The 19,235-nt window shown below is 40.9% G+C and overlaps 1 protein-coding gene across 1 annotated transcript in view; it reads right to left on the reverse strand.

Annotated features, from left to right (window-relative positions):
• The window catches only part of LOC121389336 (putative phosphoenolpyruvate synthase), a 71,245-nt gene extending 60,622 nt beyond the window's left edge, over positions 1 to 10,623 (reverse strand). The window contains exons 1-7 of the mRNA XM_041520932.1: positions 10,581 to 10,623; positions 9,008 to 9,186; positions 6,238 to 6,494; positions 3,891 to 3,956; positions 2,857 to 2,970; positions 1,574 to 1,683; positions 1 to 5 (exon numbers count right to left, since the gene is read on the reverse strand). The exon at positions 1 to 5 is cut by the window's left edge and continues 51 nt beyond it. Of these exons, the coding sequence (XP_041376866.1) occupies positions 1 to 5; positions 1,574 to 1,683; positions 2,857 to 2,970; positions 3,891 to 3,956; positions 6,238 to 6,494; positions 9,008 to 9,186; positions 10,581 to 10,623 (774 nt within the window). The remainder of the gene's footprint in view (positions 6 to 1,573; positions 1,684 to 2,856; positions 2,971 to 3,890; positions 3,957 to 6,237; positions 6,495 to 9,007; positions 9,187 to 10,580) is intronic.
• Positions 10,624 to 19,235: the final 8,612 nt, after the last annotated feature.

Below are 19,235 nucleotides of genomic sequence, written 5' to 3' on the forward strand. Positions count from 1 at the left end.
AGTACCTGAAAGAAATAATTATCACATGCTACAATCAACTACATGTATTAAGTTTGTTGATTCGAACAGCCTGCTCTTGAAAAAATCTGGACTAATAAATACAAGAACTAAGAGCAGTTTCACAACCACATCATTACTGTTACAGGTACCGACAGAAATCATAATAATCAGGCACAAAGCAAAGATTCTAGGGGGTTCGGTGTCGGGGGGTATGCACCCTCGTAACATTTTGAAAACTAGATGTCCTGGGGCTTAATTCACTAACCTCTCGCAGTGCAATGCTAAAAGACTTGCAAAGAGGATGCTATGTTGTCTAACAGAGCCTAAGAGAGCTTTCTGCATTCTACAAGAAAAGTTATAATATAATATTTTTTATTCAGAATTACTGGGGGCAGCATGCAGCCCTCTCTGCTCGGCCGTGCATGATAATGGATCGAATTTACAAAGCCAGTAGCTACATACATTTACAATGCTTAAACACCTGCCTTTAAGAAAAAACGGCTTGGTAAATTCAGCTCAATATGATTGGGTAACAGTACTAATCGTTTATCTATTTTTGTAGACTGGCACGGTTAGTGTCTTAAATGAGATGGCATTCTGAGATGTGTTATTTATTTATTATTATTATTTAAATTATATATTAGCCATGAAAAGTGTTACCTGTAGCAGGCCTCTTAATTGTAAAGAGTAAGAAGCAAATTGTTGTGACATCAACAACTACAGTGAGAGTGGAAATGGTTTATTTCACGACACACTCAACACATTTTATTTACGGTTATATGGCATCAAACATAAGGTTAAGGACCACACAGATATTGACGGAGGAAACCTGCTGTTGCCACTTCATGGGCTACTCTTTTCGATTAGCAGCAAGGGATCTTTTATATGCACCATCCCATAGACAGGATAGCACATACCACGGCCTTTGATATACCAGTTGTGATGCACTTACTGGAGCGAGAAATAGCCCAATGGGCCCACTGACGGGGATTGATCCCAAACCGATCACGCATCAAGCGAGCACTTTACCACTGGGCTACATGTATGTCTTGCCCCAATTAGAGTGGTGTTCTATCACCGACGGGGATTGATCCCAAACCGATCACGCATCAAGCGAGCACTTTACCACTGGGCTACATGTATGTCTTGCCCCAATTAGAGTGGTGTCCTATCACTGACGGGGATTGATCCCAAACCGATCACGCATCAAGCGAGCACTTTACCACTGGGCTACATGTATGTCTTGCCCCAGTTAGAACAGTAACAGTGTGATTGTAAAACTTCTATAATTTAACACTGCTTTTAAGAGGTTTTTTTAAAGTAGATAGTTTTAAGATACATACTATTTCTTTTCATGTGCAATTACACAATGCAAAAAAAAAAAATTCTGCGAAACAATAAACTAAAACAATATTTATGATAATTACATAAATTTGAAAGCAAATAACATAGCATTACAATAACATGATTAAAACTTAAATCCTTAAAAAAAGGAATTTGTTTGTGTCACAGATTATGATAACAAAAACAAACGTAACACTCTTTATTCAGAGATGCAGATAATTACACTTACCAAAGCTGTGATCTGTGACAGTTTTTATGTAAATAGGTCTGTCCTCATATCCTTCCACTGAAATAGTTCCTCTCAGTTCTCCCCACTGCTCATAATGTGTCTGATGCAGGCTGCAAATACTCAACATTAGAACCAGGGCCGGATTTAGACCTTGGGGACCCGGAGCACTTCAGGTTCGGGGGCCCCTCAACATAGAAATTAAATTACATGACAAATGAAAAAATTAACTAATTTAATAATTATTAAAAAAAATTAGTCCTTAGTCTGGGGGGCCCCCTCTAGCAGGGGGACCCGGGGAAAATTGCCCCCTTTGCCCCCTTATAAATCCAGCACTGATTAGAACAATATATATACAGAACTTCACATACATTGTTTTCACTTCTTATTTATTGCACAAGTTTATTTTGCCCAAGAATATATACCACAAGAACGAGTGGTATGTACTTTCACAAAATAAACTCGTGCAATAAATAGAAAGCGAAAACAACGTATGTCAAGTTCTGTATTTATTATATACCTTCCTTTAAGTTTTACAAAAATGGTTTTTAATTTAACATCATAACAACACTTTATTAAATCTATGATCAAAACTCTTTCATGGATTTACTTAACGTTAAGAATCATATTCTGCTGCAGGCTTGTGTAATGTTTCAAATACGACATGACGTAATTAAATTTTGTAAATCATATATGATGTCAGTAAATAAAAGGCGCTAACTGCAGTAAAAATAAAAAGCTGTGATACAAAATAAATTTATCACACAGTTTCAAAATGTCTTTATCACTATAGTAAGATTGAATAGGTATGTAATAAAATAAAGTAAAGGAGAGTTGCTTTAACAATATCTCGGAATATTTAATTTAGTTTCACTCAGTTGGTGTAAAGTGGTGGTTTGGGTCAAAGGATTCAATTCTTTCAATTGACATTTTCTCTGACTGTTTTTTGTCCTGTCCCAACCAGTGCACCACAACTGGTCAACGGCCGTGGTATGTGCTTTCCTGTCTGTGGGACAGTGCATATAAAAGATCCCTTGCAGCTAATGGAAAAATGTAGCAGTTCTTCTGTTAATAACTACTAGTCAAGAATTACCAATTGTTTGACATCCAAGAGCCAATCATTAATTAATCAATGAGCTCTAGTGGTGTTGTTAAACAAAATAAACTTTAAACTTTTTGAACTTTAAGGGTCATGTTATAGAATTTACAAAATTTGGAACCATGAAACTTGGCCAGTTTTGACACAATTTTGGTTTGTCCAGTTTAGACAGGTTTTACTGTATTACCTTTTAAGCTTATGAAAATATTCTTTGTTCCAGTCTTCTCTGGCAATGGCGTCTGATAGCGCAGCAGGATGTACGTCCGTGTCAAAGTTGAAAGGTCCCGAGAAGGCCGTCCAGCTGTCGATAGAAAAAGAGAATTTACTAAACACAACCATACAATATACTTTATAAAATAATATAACTGCCATGTAGATAGCCAGCCCCTAGCCATTTCTATGTCAAGTGACGAAGATAGCAGCCTTCACTGCCATTGAATTTGTGGAATTCATCTTTGTATACAATATTTAGCATGATGTGGTAGTCGACTGGACAGGCATGGCTTTAGTCCCTCATATACTTCTGAATAAAAATTATTGTTGGTAGTAAATCTTACGACTGGTAATAAACCCCCTAGAAACTCGGGAACTTTACACCCTCAATCTCAGTCAGCCCCCTCCCCCCCCAAATATCTACTTGCTTCCTCCGTGCCAGCTGGATCTGAGTGTAAAAAGATCATTGCGAAGTGTGACATCGGGTAACTTACGTGAGTACAAAGACGGCTGTCAGCAGTACCAATCAAAAGAGAAGAAACAGTCAGAATGCCTGGAAATTGTTAAAATGGCCTTGTGTTTTATATTATTGTTTCCCCTTTATAGTCCATTCCTTGACGTGGTGAGGGGGCTTGTATGTCTCAGTGACCCAGAGAGCTATGCCAGCAGGAGCTTTGGCTTCTGTTAGGGACACCCAGGCTGGACTGGTCAATGGGTAGAGGCTAGACTGATATGGACTAAGGGTGAGGTAACCCTAACAGAAACCTCGAGTACTGAAGTCAAAGGTATTGGGTCACACGGCACACTCTAATAGACCACAATACCATGCATCAACAGCTATTATGACTACCATATATTATAGTTATAATATGATGATACAAAAACACACTTTAGTTATTAGGAAGATTTCAACATTTTGTGGCTTTTACAGCTGTTTTTTTATTGTTAAATTAAACAATACATACAAACCCTTGCTTTAATTATCAGCAAAATACATTTAATACTTACATCAAGGACAAACTGACGTGAACAAACTTGTCTGGCTTGTTCTTAATGTCATTACATAAACCAACCCTGAAACCAAATAAAAATATTCTATTATCATTGTTGCCATTGTTGTATATTTAATGTTAAAGATAAAAACTAACTCAAACATTTTAATGAATTTTTAATATGATAACATCAAATAATGTCTCCAGTTTTGAAGATTTGTTTTTCTATGATTACACGAACCCAGTACTTATCAGCTTTTAGTCCAATGGCTCAAATATTACACTATGAGACCAGTCAGCGACATAGTGTGGGCGGGGACACCGGGCGGTTGAAGATTTGTTTTTCTATGATTACACGAACCCAGTACTTACCACCTTTTAGTCCAATGGCTCAAATATTACACTATGAGACCAGTCAGCGGCATAGTGTGGGCGGGGACACCGGGCGGTTGCCCTGGGAGCAAAATTCTGAACTGGTGGAAGGGACTCGGGGAGTGCTAAGGGTCCACTGGTTAGGAGGCGCAATACTTGCCTTGCCCCGGGTGCTGACAACCCACGATACGCCAGTGAGACCAGTTTAACATACACTGCACCCAGGCGCTGACAACCCACGCTACGCCAGTGAGACCAGTTTAACATACACTGCCCCCAGGCGCTGACAACCCACCCTACGCCAGTGAGACCAGTTTAACATACACTGCCCCCAGGCGCTGACAACCCACGCTACGCCAGTGAGACCAGTTTAACATACACTGCCCCCAGGTGCTGACAACCCACACTACGCCAGTGAGACCAGTTTAACATACACTGCCCCCAGGCGCCGACAACCCATGCTACGCCATATATGCAGTGAGTAGCGTTATCAAATACATTTTAATTGGTTAGATATCTCCATATTAAGTGATAATACATGCAATGAGTTCTGTAAAACTCTTCAATTATTCAGATGCATTTAGGTTTGGTCATATGTGCAGTGTATGTTAAACTGGTCTCACTGGCGTAGGGTGGGTTGTCGGCGCCTGGGGGCGGTGTATGTTAAACTGGTCTCACTGGCATAGCCCTCACTGCCCCCAGGCGCCGACAACCCACGCTACGCCAGTGAGACCAGTTTAACATACACTGCCCCCAGGCGCCGACAACCCACGCTACGCCAGTGAGACCAGTTTAACATACACTGCCCCCAGGCGCCGATAACCCACGCTACGCCAGTGAGACCAGTTTAACATACACTGCCACCAGGCGCCGACAACCCACGCTACGCCAGTGAGACCAGTTTAACATACACTGCCACCAGGCGCCGACAACCCACGCTACGCCAGTGAGACCAGTTTAACATACACTGCCCTCAGGCGCCGACAACCCACGCTACACCAGTGAGACCAGTTTAACATACACTGCCCCCAGGCGCCGACAACCCATGCTACGCCAGTCAGACCAGTTTAACATACACTGCCCCCAGGCGCCGACAACCCACGATACGCCAGTCAGACCAGTTTAACATACACTGCCACCAGGCGCCGACAACCCACGCTACGCCAGTGAGACCAGTTTAACATACACCGCCCCCAGGCGCCGACAACCCACGCTACGCCAGTGAGACCAGTTTAACATACACTGCACATATGACCAAACCTAAATGCATCTGAATAATTGAAGAGTTTTACAGAACTCATTGCATGTATTATCACTTAATATGGAGATATCTAACCAATTAAAATGTATTTGATAACGCTACTCACTGCATATATGACCAAATATACAGTAGCTCTAGGTATTTGATCAACTGAAGAGTGTTTTACAAAACTTGTTAATTCCATGAGTTGTCAATTTGAGAAAAAATCATTAATTTACAGACAATTATAACTTCTTGCACATATACACCACTGGTGTATATCAAGGATACAAGGAGATTTAATCCATTTTGGAATACCCACTGTACATGTAACCTTGCATTAGGGCTTCTAGATTTAAAACATTTACTTGCCACGATTAAAAATTCACTAGTCCTACTTTATTTAAAGTTAACACAAGTTTACTAAATAATAATAATAATCAGATATGTCACTTAAATAGGGAGATACAGCTGAAAAACACTAACATGGGCAGCGGGGGGCCAGGATATTCGTATTTACAAAATAAACTAATCTCCAACATTTGACTTTTTTTTTCACTAGCTGTCGGACATGACAATAGTAGTTATTTACTAGCCCAACATTGAATATTACTAGTCATGGGAGTGGGCTACCATAATCTAGAAGCCCTGCCTTGCATAGTTTATCATCAAATAAGCAATTTATGTGGCTTTTCAAATGTCCTCCGTGTGTGGACTTCACACGTTTTGTAAAAACTCTCTCTAACTGTACCTTAGCTGTCCGCTGTACGACACTTTCCAACGAAGCATGGGCTGCAGCATTTCAAAGGTCAACCCGCCGGCACTGAACTTCTCACCATCAACATTACACAGGTCGGTGTCGGGGTGAACAGGATGCTGGAGGGGACCGATCCCCGGCAGGTCGAGATACATCCATATCTCCGCACGTCGGTCTGGACGTCGGGCCAGTCGGAACACAACCCGAGTGTCGTCTGCTCCATAGCCAGCAAAGAATTTACCATCAATAGCCTGTGGAGATGAAAATACACATGTACATCTTAAATACCGGGGCTGCATTTCGTGAGAGGATAGAGATAGTGGAGAAAAAGATCAAAAAGTGTTCTTTTTAGTGCAAAAGTGCCTTTTAGTTTTTTTTAAATGCCCTTTTTAATTTTAAAATACCCTTTTTAGTTTAAAAGTTCCCTTTTAAATAAAAGTGCCTATTTAGTTTTAAAATACTTTTTAGATAAAAGTGCCTTTTTAATTTTAAACTACCCTTTATAGTTCAAAATTACTTTTGTTTACTATAAAAGTGTCTTTTTGTCTTGTAGAGAAGAGATTCCAGATCCTATATAACGCTGCCCTTATTCCTTCCAACCCATTCATTCATGCATGCACATATGTATCAACTTGTAATACAACCAAATTTATAAAACAGTTTACATTCCTAAAACTTGATACTAAGGCCTACAACGGTGTGCGTTTCTGGGAATGTGCTAGGAAAAACAAAACAAAAATTTTTCACATATATATCTACATTCACCTCTATAGATCCCGATGAAATGTTTTGGATGCATTTTTTTCACCTACATATTAATTAAAAGTAAAAGAATATAATAATAAACCATTACAAGGAAATTAGGGTCAACTCTTTCTTCTAGGTAGGGTTGGATTCCCAGAAACACACAAGTAGTATAATATTAATTGTCAGTCTCTTCTTATCAACCAATTTTCATTTTCTGTAACTTTCTATGACCCAACTGAAAATTCCTCAAATCTCCCGATTCCCAGTCTGGAGCTCCACGCGGTAAGATGTGTTTGTTTCGCATGTGCACACTGCACGTGCTTTCGTGTGCTCGACTTGGGGGTCCTTCGTTTCGTTGTTTTTGTCAGCGAAATGAAGTTTTGTACTGGGATGTATGCAGCCATTGGAACTGATTGAACGCTGGAACGCTTCTCGTTTCGACAGCCTGCACCACCAGGTTGGATTCTTTTTTAGCGAGATTCCTTGCCTCCACGTCATTTCTCCGTCTGACTGTCGATTGAAATTTTTCGTGACTCGTATGACGGCCATTCTGCAGAACGCCACGGTTGTTCGCGTTTAGTCTCTACATGTCCGAGTCTGTCCTAGCAGCACTGGAAGATTGACCGTCCCACTCTAAGAAGAAATAGGAAGTGGGGTCGGCCCCTACTACTCTTTTTCTAGACTTTACCTTGCTTTATAGTGATACTATCTCGTATCCTCCGGAGTCGGGCCTGTCCGCATCACTATACCAAACCATGATGACTGGACTATACCCTAGTCTGATACTCTCTCTCATTCAGACGGATCCGGCTTCTCAAGATCTGTATTTCAGCACAGCACTACACCTTCAACGTCTATCGACTGTCAATCTAGGGGTTTTCTTGACGGGATGCAACCCATCTCGTCCCTTTAAGCTGTGCACCCAAACGGCCTTAACGAGGCCACTCGCGTGGACATATCGATCGGACTCTAAACTTTTAGATCTGCGTTCAAAATTTTATGTCGAAATTACTTCTTTTTTTAAATATTATTAAATAGTCCGATCCTCTCTTCTTTCTCTTATTTAATTTTGGACTGTCCTTCTAAAATGCTCCAAATTATATAAATATTCGGCCGAGCAGTCAATTCTTTTTATTTCTGGCTTGTAACCTTTTTATTTTTTTTATTTATTCTATTAACTTTTTTACTAATTGCTATTTTCAAAATTCTGCCCATTTTCACCCCCCCCCCCCCCCCCCCCCCCCCCCCAACCTCCATCCTGAGTCAGGCCACCGATCTTATCAGAGGTCGGACTCGGGATGGGCGTGTTCGAAACCCTAGTGGTATATGGGCACGTTAAACTAGTTATCATCATCATCAAATCTCCCTCCAGGCCTGGAAAATGACATTTCAGGATTTCCATGACCCAGTATGAACCCTGTTTATTAAAGGGACATACCCTAGTTTTTAAACACTAAGGCATATTTGTTTTACTATTAGAGCTGTCTTTGATAAGTGAAATCATACTTTACTTAGATTTTATGGTTTAGATTATGAGTTTCCATACATTCAAAGTGTGTTTGGTCATCATGGTGTTTTTAATATCACAAAATTCATTTCTCATATTTTTAAAACCGCACGTGTGTCTGAGAAGTAACAGTTATGGAGTCGAGTATCCAAATGTATTACAGGTTTGTAGATTAACTAAACTTAGTGTTAATTTTCACAGGCTGAAACTAGTGTCTGTCCCTTTAATTCATTTCAACATATTTTCGTGCTTATATCCAATTTAGGTTCAAGCACGCTGTCCTAGGCACACACCTCAGCTATCTGGGCTGTCTGTCCAAGACAGTAGGTTAGTTGTTAGTGAGAGAGAAGAGGGTGTAGTGATCTTATACCTACCCACTGAGTCACTAAAACTCGCTCTGGGTGCGAGCCGGTAACGGGCTGCGAACCCAGTACCTACCAGCCTTATATCTGATTGCTTAACCAGGACACCACTGAGGCCGGTCACCCTGTTTAATCTACGATCACTTACAAAGGGATGGTTTTTGAGTTGCTGTGGGGGTTCTAAAACATCAGGGTCGGTGACACCCAATCCATATCCTCTATTTGAAGATACTCCTGGTGAATCCTTGTTCTCTGATCGATCCTGCTGCCTTTTCCTCTTCTTGAGCACGATATAAAATATTACTCTCTTTATCCAGTAGGTTCTTCCTGTAATGTTAAAAACATTGTCTTTAGGTCTCACTACACAGATCACTTCCGGGTGAGAGTTCATTCGTCACGGTTCACTATAGTTCCTAATTGTGACACAAGTTATGGTTCACATATGCACTTCTAGGAAATGGTGAAGAATTAAAACAATATGCATGTTTAATGGTAAGCCTTCTGGCTGTATTTTGCCCATGTTATTTTGTGATATTGTGCATTGACCTTTTGGGACATGGGTATATAGTGCAAGAGACAGCCGGAGTGAATCTGTTTATGAACCACCTGTTCAGACCGGTACTACAGCCAGATGTGGTCATATACTAGTAGCAAAAAACTGAGACGGAAATGCTTATATAATGTATGTTCACAATGGTGTATGTTGTTAGTACCAATGAGACCCCGATCTATTAGCAACCTTCATTTGAAGTTGGGCAATTTAACATGGGTTTCAATGGCAGATGACATCTGTGTAGTGAGACCTTAATATAACATATCGCTCTCTTTATCCAGTAGGTTCTTCCTGTAATGATAAAAACATTGTCTTTAATATAACATATCAGTCTCTTTATCCAATAGGTTCTTCCTGTAATGATAAAAACATTGTCTTTAATATAACATATCGCTCTCTTTATCCAGTAGGTTCTTCCTGTAATGATAAAAACATTGTCTTTAATATAACATATCACTCTCTTTATCCAGTAGGTTCTTCCTGTAATGATAAAAACATTGTCTTTAATATAACATATCACTCTTTATTTAATAGAATCTTCCTGTAATTATAAAAAAAAATTGTCTTTAATATAAAATATTGCTCTCTTTATCAAATAAAATCTTCCTGTAATGTTAAAAACATTGTCTTCCCTATAAAATATCCATTTCTTTATCCAGTAGAAATTTACTGTAATGTTAAAAAAAATTTAAATATAAAATATTCATTCCTTTATCCAGTAGAATCTTCCTGTAATGTTAAAAATGATGTCTTTACTATAAAATATTGACCCAGATCTTGATCCAGAATCAGACTCCCAGACCCAGACCTAGCTTCGTGTTTTGGGTCTCACCTGGCTGTTTGTAACCCGTATGTGAGGGTGATGAAGATGTCATGTGTTCTTACCTGGCAGTTTGTAACCCGTATGTGAAGGTGATGAACATGTCATGTGTTCTCACCTGGCAGTTTGTAACCCGTATGTGAAGGTGATGAACATGTCATGTGTTCTCACCTGGCAGTTTGTAACCCGTATGTGAGGGTGATGAAGATGTCATGTGTTCTCACCTGGCAGTTTGTAACCCGTATGTGAGGGTGATGAAGATGTCATGTGTTCTCACCTGGCAGTTTGTAACCCGTATGTGAGGGTGATGAAGATGCTGAGGGTGATGAAGATGTCATGTGTTCTTACCTGGCAGTTTGTAACCCGTATCTGAGGGTGATGAAGATGTCATGTGTTCTTACCTGGCAGTTTGTAACCCGTATGTGAGGGTGATGAAGATGTCATGTGTTCTTACCTGGCAGTTTGTAACCCGTATGTGAGGGTGATGAAGATGTCATGTGTTCTCACCTGGCAGTTTGTAACCCATATGTGAAGGTGATGAAGATGTCATGTATTCTCACCTGGCAGTTTGTATCCCTTATGTGAGGGTGACAAAGATGTCATGTGTTCTCACCTGGCAGTTTGTAACCCGTATGTGAAGGTGATGAAGATGTCATGTGTTTTGGGTCTCACCTGGCAGTTTGTAACCCGTATGTGAAGGTGATGAAGATGTCATGTGTTCTCACCTGGCAGTTTGTAACCCGTATGTGAAGGTGATGAAGATGTCATGTGTTGTCACCTGGCAGTTTGTATCCCTTATGTGAGGGTGACAAAGATGTCATGTGTTCTCACCTGGCAGTTTGTAACCCGTATGTGAAGGTGATGAAGATGTCATGTGTTCTCACCTGGCAGTTTGTAACCCGTATGTGAGGGTGATGAAGATGTCATGTGTTCTCACCTGGCAGTTTGTAACCCGTATGTGAGGGTGATGAAGATGTCATGTGTTCTTACCTGGCAGTTTGTAACCCGTATGTGAGGGTGATGAAGATGTCATGTGTTCTTACCTGGCAGTTTGTAACCCGTATCTGAGGGTGATGAAGATGTCATGTGTTCTTACCTGGCAGTTTGTAACCGTATGTGAGGGTGATGAAGATGTCATGTGTTCTCACCTGGCAGTTTGTAACCCGTATGTGAGGGTGATGAAGATGTCATGTGTTCTTACCTGGCAGTTTGTAACCCGTATGTGAGGGTGATGAAGATGTCATGTGTTCTCACCTGGCAGTTTGTAACCCGTATGTGAGGGTGATGAAGATGCTGAGGGTGATGAAGATGTCATGTGTTCTTACCTGGCAGTTTGTAACCCGTATGTGAGGGTGATGAAGATGTCATGTGTTCTCACCTGGCAGTTTGTAACCCGTATGTGAGGGTGATGAAGATGTCATGTGTTCTCACCTGGCAGTTTGTAACCCGTATGTGAGGGTGATGAAGATGTCATGTGTTCTCACTTGGCAGTTTGTAACCCGTATGTGAGGGTGATGAAGATGTCATGTGTTCTTACCTGGCAGTTTGTAACCCGTATGTGAGGGTGATGAAGATGTCATGTGTTCTCACCTGGCAGTTTGTAACCCGTATGTGAGGGTGATGAAGATGCTGAGGGTGATGAAGATGTCATGTGTTCTTACCTGGCAGTTTGTAACCCGTATGTGAGGGTGATGAAGATGTCATGTGTTCTCACCTGGCAGTTTGTAACCCGTATGTGAGGGTGATGAAGATGTCATGTGTTCTCACCTGGCAGTTTGTAACCCGTATGTGAGGGTGATGAAGATGTCATGTGTTCTCACTTGGCAGTTTGTAACCCGTATGTGAGGGTGATGAAGATGTCATGTGTTCTCACTTGGCAGTTTGTAACCCGTATGTGAGGGTGATGAAGATGTCATGTGTTTTGGGTCTCACCTGGCAGTTTGTAACCCGTATGTGAGGGTGATGAAGGTGTTATGAAGAACCATATCAAAACCCCAGCCATGAGAGCTGACAACAGCAACAACAACATCATCATCATTGGAAAGACAGCTCCATTACCATTACCTAGTGTCAAGCTTCACCAGATTCTGAAACAAAAAAGTTAAAGCTTTGTCTTGTTTAATTAATAACACCCATTGGGTCTGGGATCGATCCCTGTTGGTGGGCCCATTGGGCTATTTCTTGTTCCAGCCAGTGCACCACGACTGGTATATCAAAGACCGTGATATGTGCTATTCTGTCTGTGGGATGGTGCATATAAAAGAACCCTTGCCTTCCCTGCCCTGCCCTGTCTGTCTGTCCATTCTGTCTGCCTGTCCATTCTGTCTGTCTGTCTGTCAGGCTACAGCCGAGTGGTATATACAGTTCGGTCTCAGTATCATGTAATTGGATCGTGTGGTTTTGGCTACAGCCGAGTGGTATATACAGTTTGGTATCCGTATCATGTAATTGGATCGTGTGGTTTTGGCTACAGCCGAGTGGTATATACAGTTCGGTCTCGGTATCATGTAATTGGATCGTGTGGTTTTGGCTACAGCCGAGTGGTATATACAGTTCGGTCTCGGTATCATGTAATTGGATCGTGTGGTTTTGGCTACAGCCGAGTGGTATATACAGTTTGGTATCCGTATCATGTAATTGGATCGTGTGGTTTTGGCTACAGCCGAGTGGTATATACAGTTTGGTATCCGTATCATGTAATTGGATCGTGTGGTTTTGGCTACAGCCGAGTGGTATATACAGTTCGGTCTCGGTATCATGTAATTGGATCGTGTGGTTTTGGCTACAGCCGAGTGGTATATACAGTTCGGCCTCGGTATCATGTAATTGGATCGTGTGGTTTTGGCTACAGCCGAGTGGTATATACAGTTTGGTATCGGTATCATGTAATTGGATCGTGTGGTTTTGGCTACAGCCGAGTGGTATATACAGTTTGGTCTCGGTATCATGTAATTGGATCGTGTGGTTTTGGCTACAGCCGAGTGGTATATACAGTTCGGTCTCGGTATCATGTAATTGGATCGTGTGGTTTTGGCTACAGCCGAGTGGTATATACAGTTCGGTCTCGGTATCATGTAATTGGATCGTGTGGTTTTGGCTACAGCCGAGTGGTATATACAGTTTGGTATCCGTATCATGTAATTGGATCGTGTGGTTTTGGCTACAGCCGAGTGGTATATACAGTTCGGTCTCGGTATCATGTAATTGGATTGTGTGGTTTTGGCTACAGCCGAGTGGTATATACAGTTTGGTATCCGTATCATGTAATTGGATCGTGTGGTTTTGGCTACAGCCGAGTGGTATATACAGTTCGGTATCGGTATCATGTAATTGGATGGTGTGGTTTTGGCTACAGCCGAGTGGTATATACAGTTTGGTCTCGGTATCATGTAATTGGATCGTGTGGTTTTGGCTACAGCCGAGTGGTATATACAGTTCGGTATCCGTATCATGTAATTGGATCGTGTGGTTTTGGCTACAGCCGAGTGGTATATACAGTTTGGTATCCGTATCATGTAATTGGATCGTGTGGTTTTGGCTACAGCCGAGTGGTATATACAGTTCGGTCTCGGTATCATGTAATTGGATCGTGTGGTTTTGGCTACAGCCGAGTGGTATATACAGTTTGGTATCCGTATCATGTAATTGGATCGTGTGGTTTTGGCTACAGCCGAGTGGTATATACAGTTTGGTATCCGTATCATGTAATTGGATCGTGTGGTTTTGGCTACAGCCGAGTGGTATATACAGTTTGGTATCCGTATCATGTAATTGGATCGTGTGGTTTTGGCTACAGCCGAGTGGTATATACAGTTTGGTATCCGTATCATGTAATTGGATCGTGTGGTTTTGGCTACAGCCGAGTGGTATATACAGTTCGGTATCGGTATCATGTAAAATGTTATATGCCATTTAGTAACAAATTGAATATATCTGAGAGATGAGGTTTTGTGTTTGGAATTTAATTTTATTTAGATGAAATTAGCGGGCAAGACTTAAAAGTCGAGTATACCTTCAGTGCCAGGGTGTGCACTTTACGGTCGCCCAATCACCCATGTCGAGTCAAAATAGCGTCCTACTGAAAATTTCCACATAATGTATTTCATGTGTATGTATCAAAATGCAAATAACTAATGTTTGTAAGAGATCGGAAAGTTATTTTTTATTTATTGGTTTCCTATTAATATCTGCACAACCAAACCGATATGGGACATAACGACCACTTCCCCAGTATATCAAACAGTCTAAAACCATTCAGAATGCCTCGGCCGGTTTTGATTATGTATTCAGAAAACCTTGGCCATGTAAATGTATCCGTATGTAGACCGAACCTTGGTAAAACATTCCAGATGTTTGATTGTGTGGGTCCCGTGACAACATAATAATTAGAATTTAATTACAACAGTTTGTAATAAAACTAAAACAAATTCTGTTTCCTTCTTTTGTGTTGTTATTATTGTTTGTATGATATGACAACATGTTTTTAAAGTGCAATTTAAGTAAGTTTTTTTTTTAAACGAAATTTGGTCGCAGGCCATTCAAAAGTTGTACGGGCGAGTCAAAGTGTTGCTGTGAGTGGCCCGATTGGCCAGTCAAAACAAATCCCAAGTGCATACCCTGCAGTGCTCGGTTTTGTTACTTTTCAAAAACGTTTTCTTTTTTTTGTTCAGAAGTAAAATAATTATGGCTGAAATTGTCTGCCAATTTCAGGGCTCGAACTTAAGAATTTGTCTCCCACGATAATTTTTAAAAAAGAATTGTTTTTTAAAGTAACATTTGCAGAAATTATATATCACTAAATGGTTATTTTGCTGTATGTAGACATAGATTGGCAGATTATGTACACCAGGTGCATATATTTTGCCATTGTTGAGGAGTTTTACCAACTGGTAATGCTCTCTACCTACGGCAATTTATATCTCAATAACGGCCTGAGCCCAAGCCCTGCAACTTACTATGTCACAGAGTATAACCATTACTTTGATGTAGGTCAGTGGTAAATTGCTCATCTAATGTGAGTTCAGTCTAGGATCAATCCCTGTTGGTGGGCCCATTGGGCTTTTTCTCTTTCCAGCTAGTGCACAATGACTGGTATATCAAAGGCTGTGGTATGTGCTATCCTGTCTGTGGGATGGTGCATATAAAAGATCCCTTGCTACTAATGGAAAAAATGTAGCAGGTTTTCTCTCCAAGACTAGATGTGTGACATCCAATAACCAATTATTAATGAATCTGTGTGCTCTAGTGGTGTCATTAAACAGAAAAAAAAATTCTAACTTTGAATATGTTGAAGTTCAGTGTGTGATCATCATATGCTCATGTTCACACATTTTTGTGGGATGGAAGACTGACTTACCAAAATGTTTTTTGGGTCAGGCGATTTTTACCAAATGTGATTATTTGCTTTCAGCACTGATGGGGGAGGCAGCTGAGCACCCCACCCCACCCCACCCCTACCCCCAACCCTGCTCCCCAGTCTCGAATTCGTATGGTGATCACTAGTCTGGTTCATTTTTTTTTTAAAGTGACTTTTAATTGTGAAAATAAAATCATTAATGTTAGTAATAATTCTTTTTACCGTAACGTTTCATAACGCAGTCAGGGCTGTAGCTAGGATTTTTTGTCGGGGGGGCAGGGCAACTGAGTAGTTAATAATCTAAAACTCATTAAACAGTTAAGAAAAGAATTTTCTTTAAGTTTCTATAATGCTTTCCGGAATTTTTTCTGCTAGCTACGGCCCTAGCAGTGCACTGCTGACAATGCAGTTATCGCATCAGGCTAAAATGAACTGTTTAGGCGGCTACGGTAACGGAAAACCGGACCACGTTTCGTAGAATGTAACACTCACCTGCCTCTTCGAAGAAGTAACAGCATGTGTTATTATGAAGTAACAGTTATGACTAAAGCGGTAAAAACTGCACTAGACACCCGAACAACGCGACGATTTACTAGTGTTTGTTGACGTCCAAACTCCACGCTACATTGCGTTTGTTTTGATAATCTTGACCTTCGGCACGAAGCGACGTTTGTTAAAGGCGCCATATTGGTTTCGTTTGCAATCTTTAAAGCTTCAATCTCTAGAATATTTTAAAGGCGGGACGTAGCCCAGTGGTACAGCGTTCGCTCGATGCGAGGCCGGTGTGGGCTATTTCTCGTCCCAGCCAGTGCACCATGACTGGTATATCAAAGGCCGTGGTATGTACTACCCTGTATGTGGGATGGTGCATATAAAAGATCCCATGCTGCTAATCGGAAAGAGTAGCCCATGAAGTGGCGACAGCGGGTTTTCTCTCAATATATGTGTGGTTCTGACGCCATATAACCGTAAATAAAATGTGTTGAGTGCGTCGTTAAATAAAACGTCATTCTTTCTTTCTAGAATATTTTATGGAATTCGTCTTTGTTCGCAATATTTAACACGATGTGTGTATGTTAGTCGACTGGGCTTAACGCAAAAAGATCCTTGTGAAATGCCGCATAGGATAAGAGGTGGGGGGATTTAGCTCAGTCGGCTGAGCGCTCGTCCGAGGTCCTTGCGTCGCATAATCGAACCACCTCGAGGGATCCATTTAACTGATTTTTTCGTTCCAATCAAATAGAATAGAATAGATGTTTAACGACATCCAGCACGAAAAATACATCGGCTATTGGGTGTCAAACTATGGTAAATGCTAATAGTAAGTGATGAACATCATCAAGATAAGAATACAACAGTTAAAATAAAACCGTGTAAATCCAGTTGTATACCACAGCGGATTAAAGGCCGTGGTATGTGCTTTCCTGTCTGTGGGGAAATCCTTATAAAAGATCCCTTGCTGCATCGGAAAAATACAGCGGTTTTCCTCTGATGACTATGAGTGAGAGTTGCCAAATGTTTGACCTCCAATAGCCGATGATTAATTAATCGATGTGCTCTAGTGATGTCGTTAAACAAAACAAACTTTAGCATCGGATAAGTACTAAGAAGCAACAGGCCTTCAAAACAGGCAGGAGAGCGGCGGAAACGATCGATATCTGTTAATATATAAACGGCATTGTGTATTATATATTTAAGCATTCAGAATAGATCAGTCAGTTTAATTTGATGCGAACCTATGACGTGCATTCACTGATTTAAGTTGTATGCATTTTCCCATAGACGGCTAAGAGTGCATGGATATGTTATGACCTTTTGTGGAACAGCTGATTGTAACAAAAAAACCCACATTGGGTCCACATGCACAGGCAAATACAAATTACATAACCAGCAAAACTCGTACATGAATGCACGCAGTGGCGTAGGTAGGAGGGAGCCACGGGGGCCATGCCCCCAACCCCGCTAATCAAACTTTTTTCAACTATTAAATTTGTAAAATCATACACACACACACACACACACACACACACACACACACACACACACATATTATATATATATAGTGTGGGTTCCCCCCCACCCCCATTATGGGTTGCTCCCCCCCCCCCAATATAAAATACTGGGTATGCCAGTGCATGCGCGTGTGCAGAGGATGCTTTCGGGTGTCGAACCCGCTTAAAGTGATTTTTGTAAACTGAATCAGTCATGATGATGGTTTATTTATGTTTGTTTTGGGGTTGGGGGGGGGGGTGGTTGTGGGGGTTTGTTGTGTTTTGGTGGGTTTTTTTGTGTAGAATGCAGATGATTTCATTTCAGAAGATCCAGTCTTTAAAATATTCTATGAAATTGATGTAAACGCGTTACCAAGGGAGTTAACCAGTTCAGCCGAATTTTTAAATAGGTTATAGAAAGAAAGAAATGTTTTATTTAACGACGCACTCAACACATTTTATTTACGGTTATATGGCGTCAGACATATGGTTAAGGACCACACAGATTTTGAGAGGAAACCCGCTGTCGCCACTACATGGGCTACTCTTCCGATTAGCAGCAAGGGATCTTTTATTTGCGTTTCCCACAGGCAGGATAGCACAAACCATGGCCTTTGTTGAACCAGTTATGGATCACTGGTCGGTGTAAGTGGTTTACACCTACCCATTGAGCCTTGCGGAGCACTAACTCAGGGTTTGGAGTCGGTATCTGGATTAAAAATCCCATGCCTCGACTGGGATCCGAACCCAGTACCTACCAGCCTGTAGACCGATGGCCTGCCACGACGCCACCGAGGCCGGTAAATGTGCTATAGAGTCCTACATGGTCACTTGAAAATGTACATTACAAAATAATATATTTTTTGCTATTATTGTGATTGTAATTGTAACGAATTATTTGATTGGATTGTACAGTTGTTCGCCTTAAAGCCGCACACCCTAGTTCCATCCAGCGAAAATAAATTATAATTTGGTTAATCTACAAACCTGTAACACACTTAGATCACGTTTTTGTCAAATGGAGTGAAAAAGCAGGTTTATATCGATAAATACCATGGGAATTCCCATGTCCCAATTGCTTGAAATAATTTTGAAAGTTTGTATTCTGATGTCACCGGTAGATGTCGCTCGAAGCACAACAATGCCTACGTCACGACAAATTTCACAGACTTGGGGTGCGTTCTTTTCACCTCTCCTGGACATGTTCCAACTGTTCTGTCCTGGTTGTATCCCCTCTCCAGATATCGTAGGACTTAGCAAAATTATTGGTTTTAAGGGTTTGTAACGTTTTGTATTGAGATACTTACTTGTTTGAACTTTATTGTTACTGAAAATGTTCACGAACTGTGAAGAAAAATCTCACAAATAAACAACAACAAATCGGATGTTGATTGCGCGAACCGTGCACGAGAAAACAAACCGAACCAAAACGATAACGGCCACGTGGTATACCAACGTCTGTGACATTGACATGGAAATATCCCGTCTAAAAATAGATTAGACCTTGTCTGCTCAACGGTTTTTTCTCAAACGTGCGTCCGTTTTTCAGAAATACGAAAAATGCATTTTGTGGTATTACAAACACCAGGATTACCAGGATTACCAAAAAACACTTCAGGTGAATGGAAATGTATATTCTAAATAATAAACGGTAAG

Source organism: Gigantopelta aegis, chromosome 14, assembly GCF_016097555.1.
Source record: "Gigantopelta aegis isolate Gae_Host chromosome 14, Gae_host_genome, whole genome shotgun sequence".
NCBI lineage: Eukaryota > Metazoa > Mollusca > Gastropoda > Neomphalida > Peltospiridae > Gigantopelta > Gigantopelta aegis.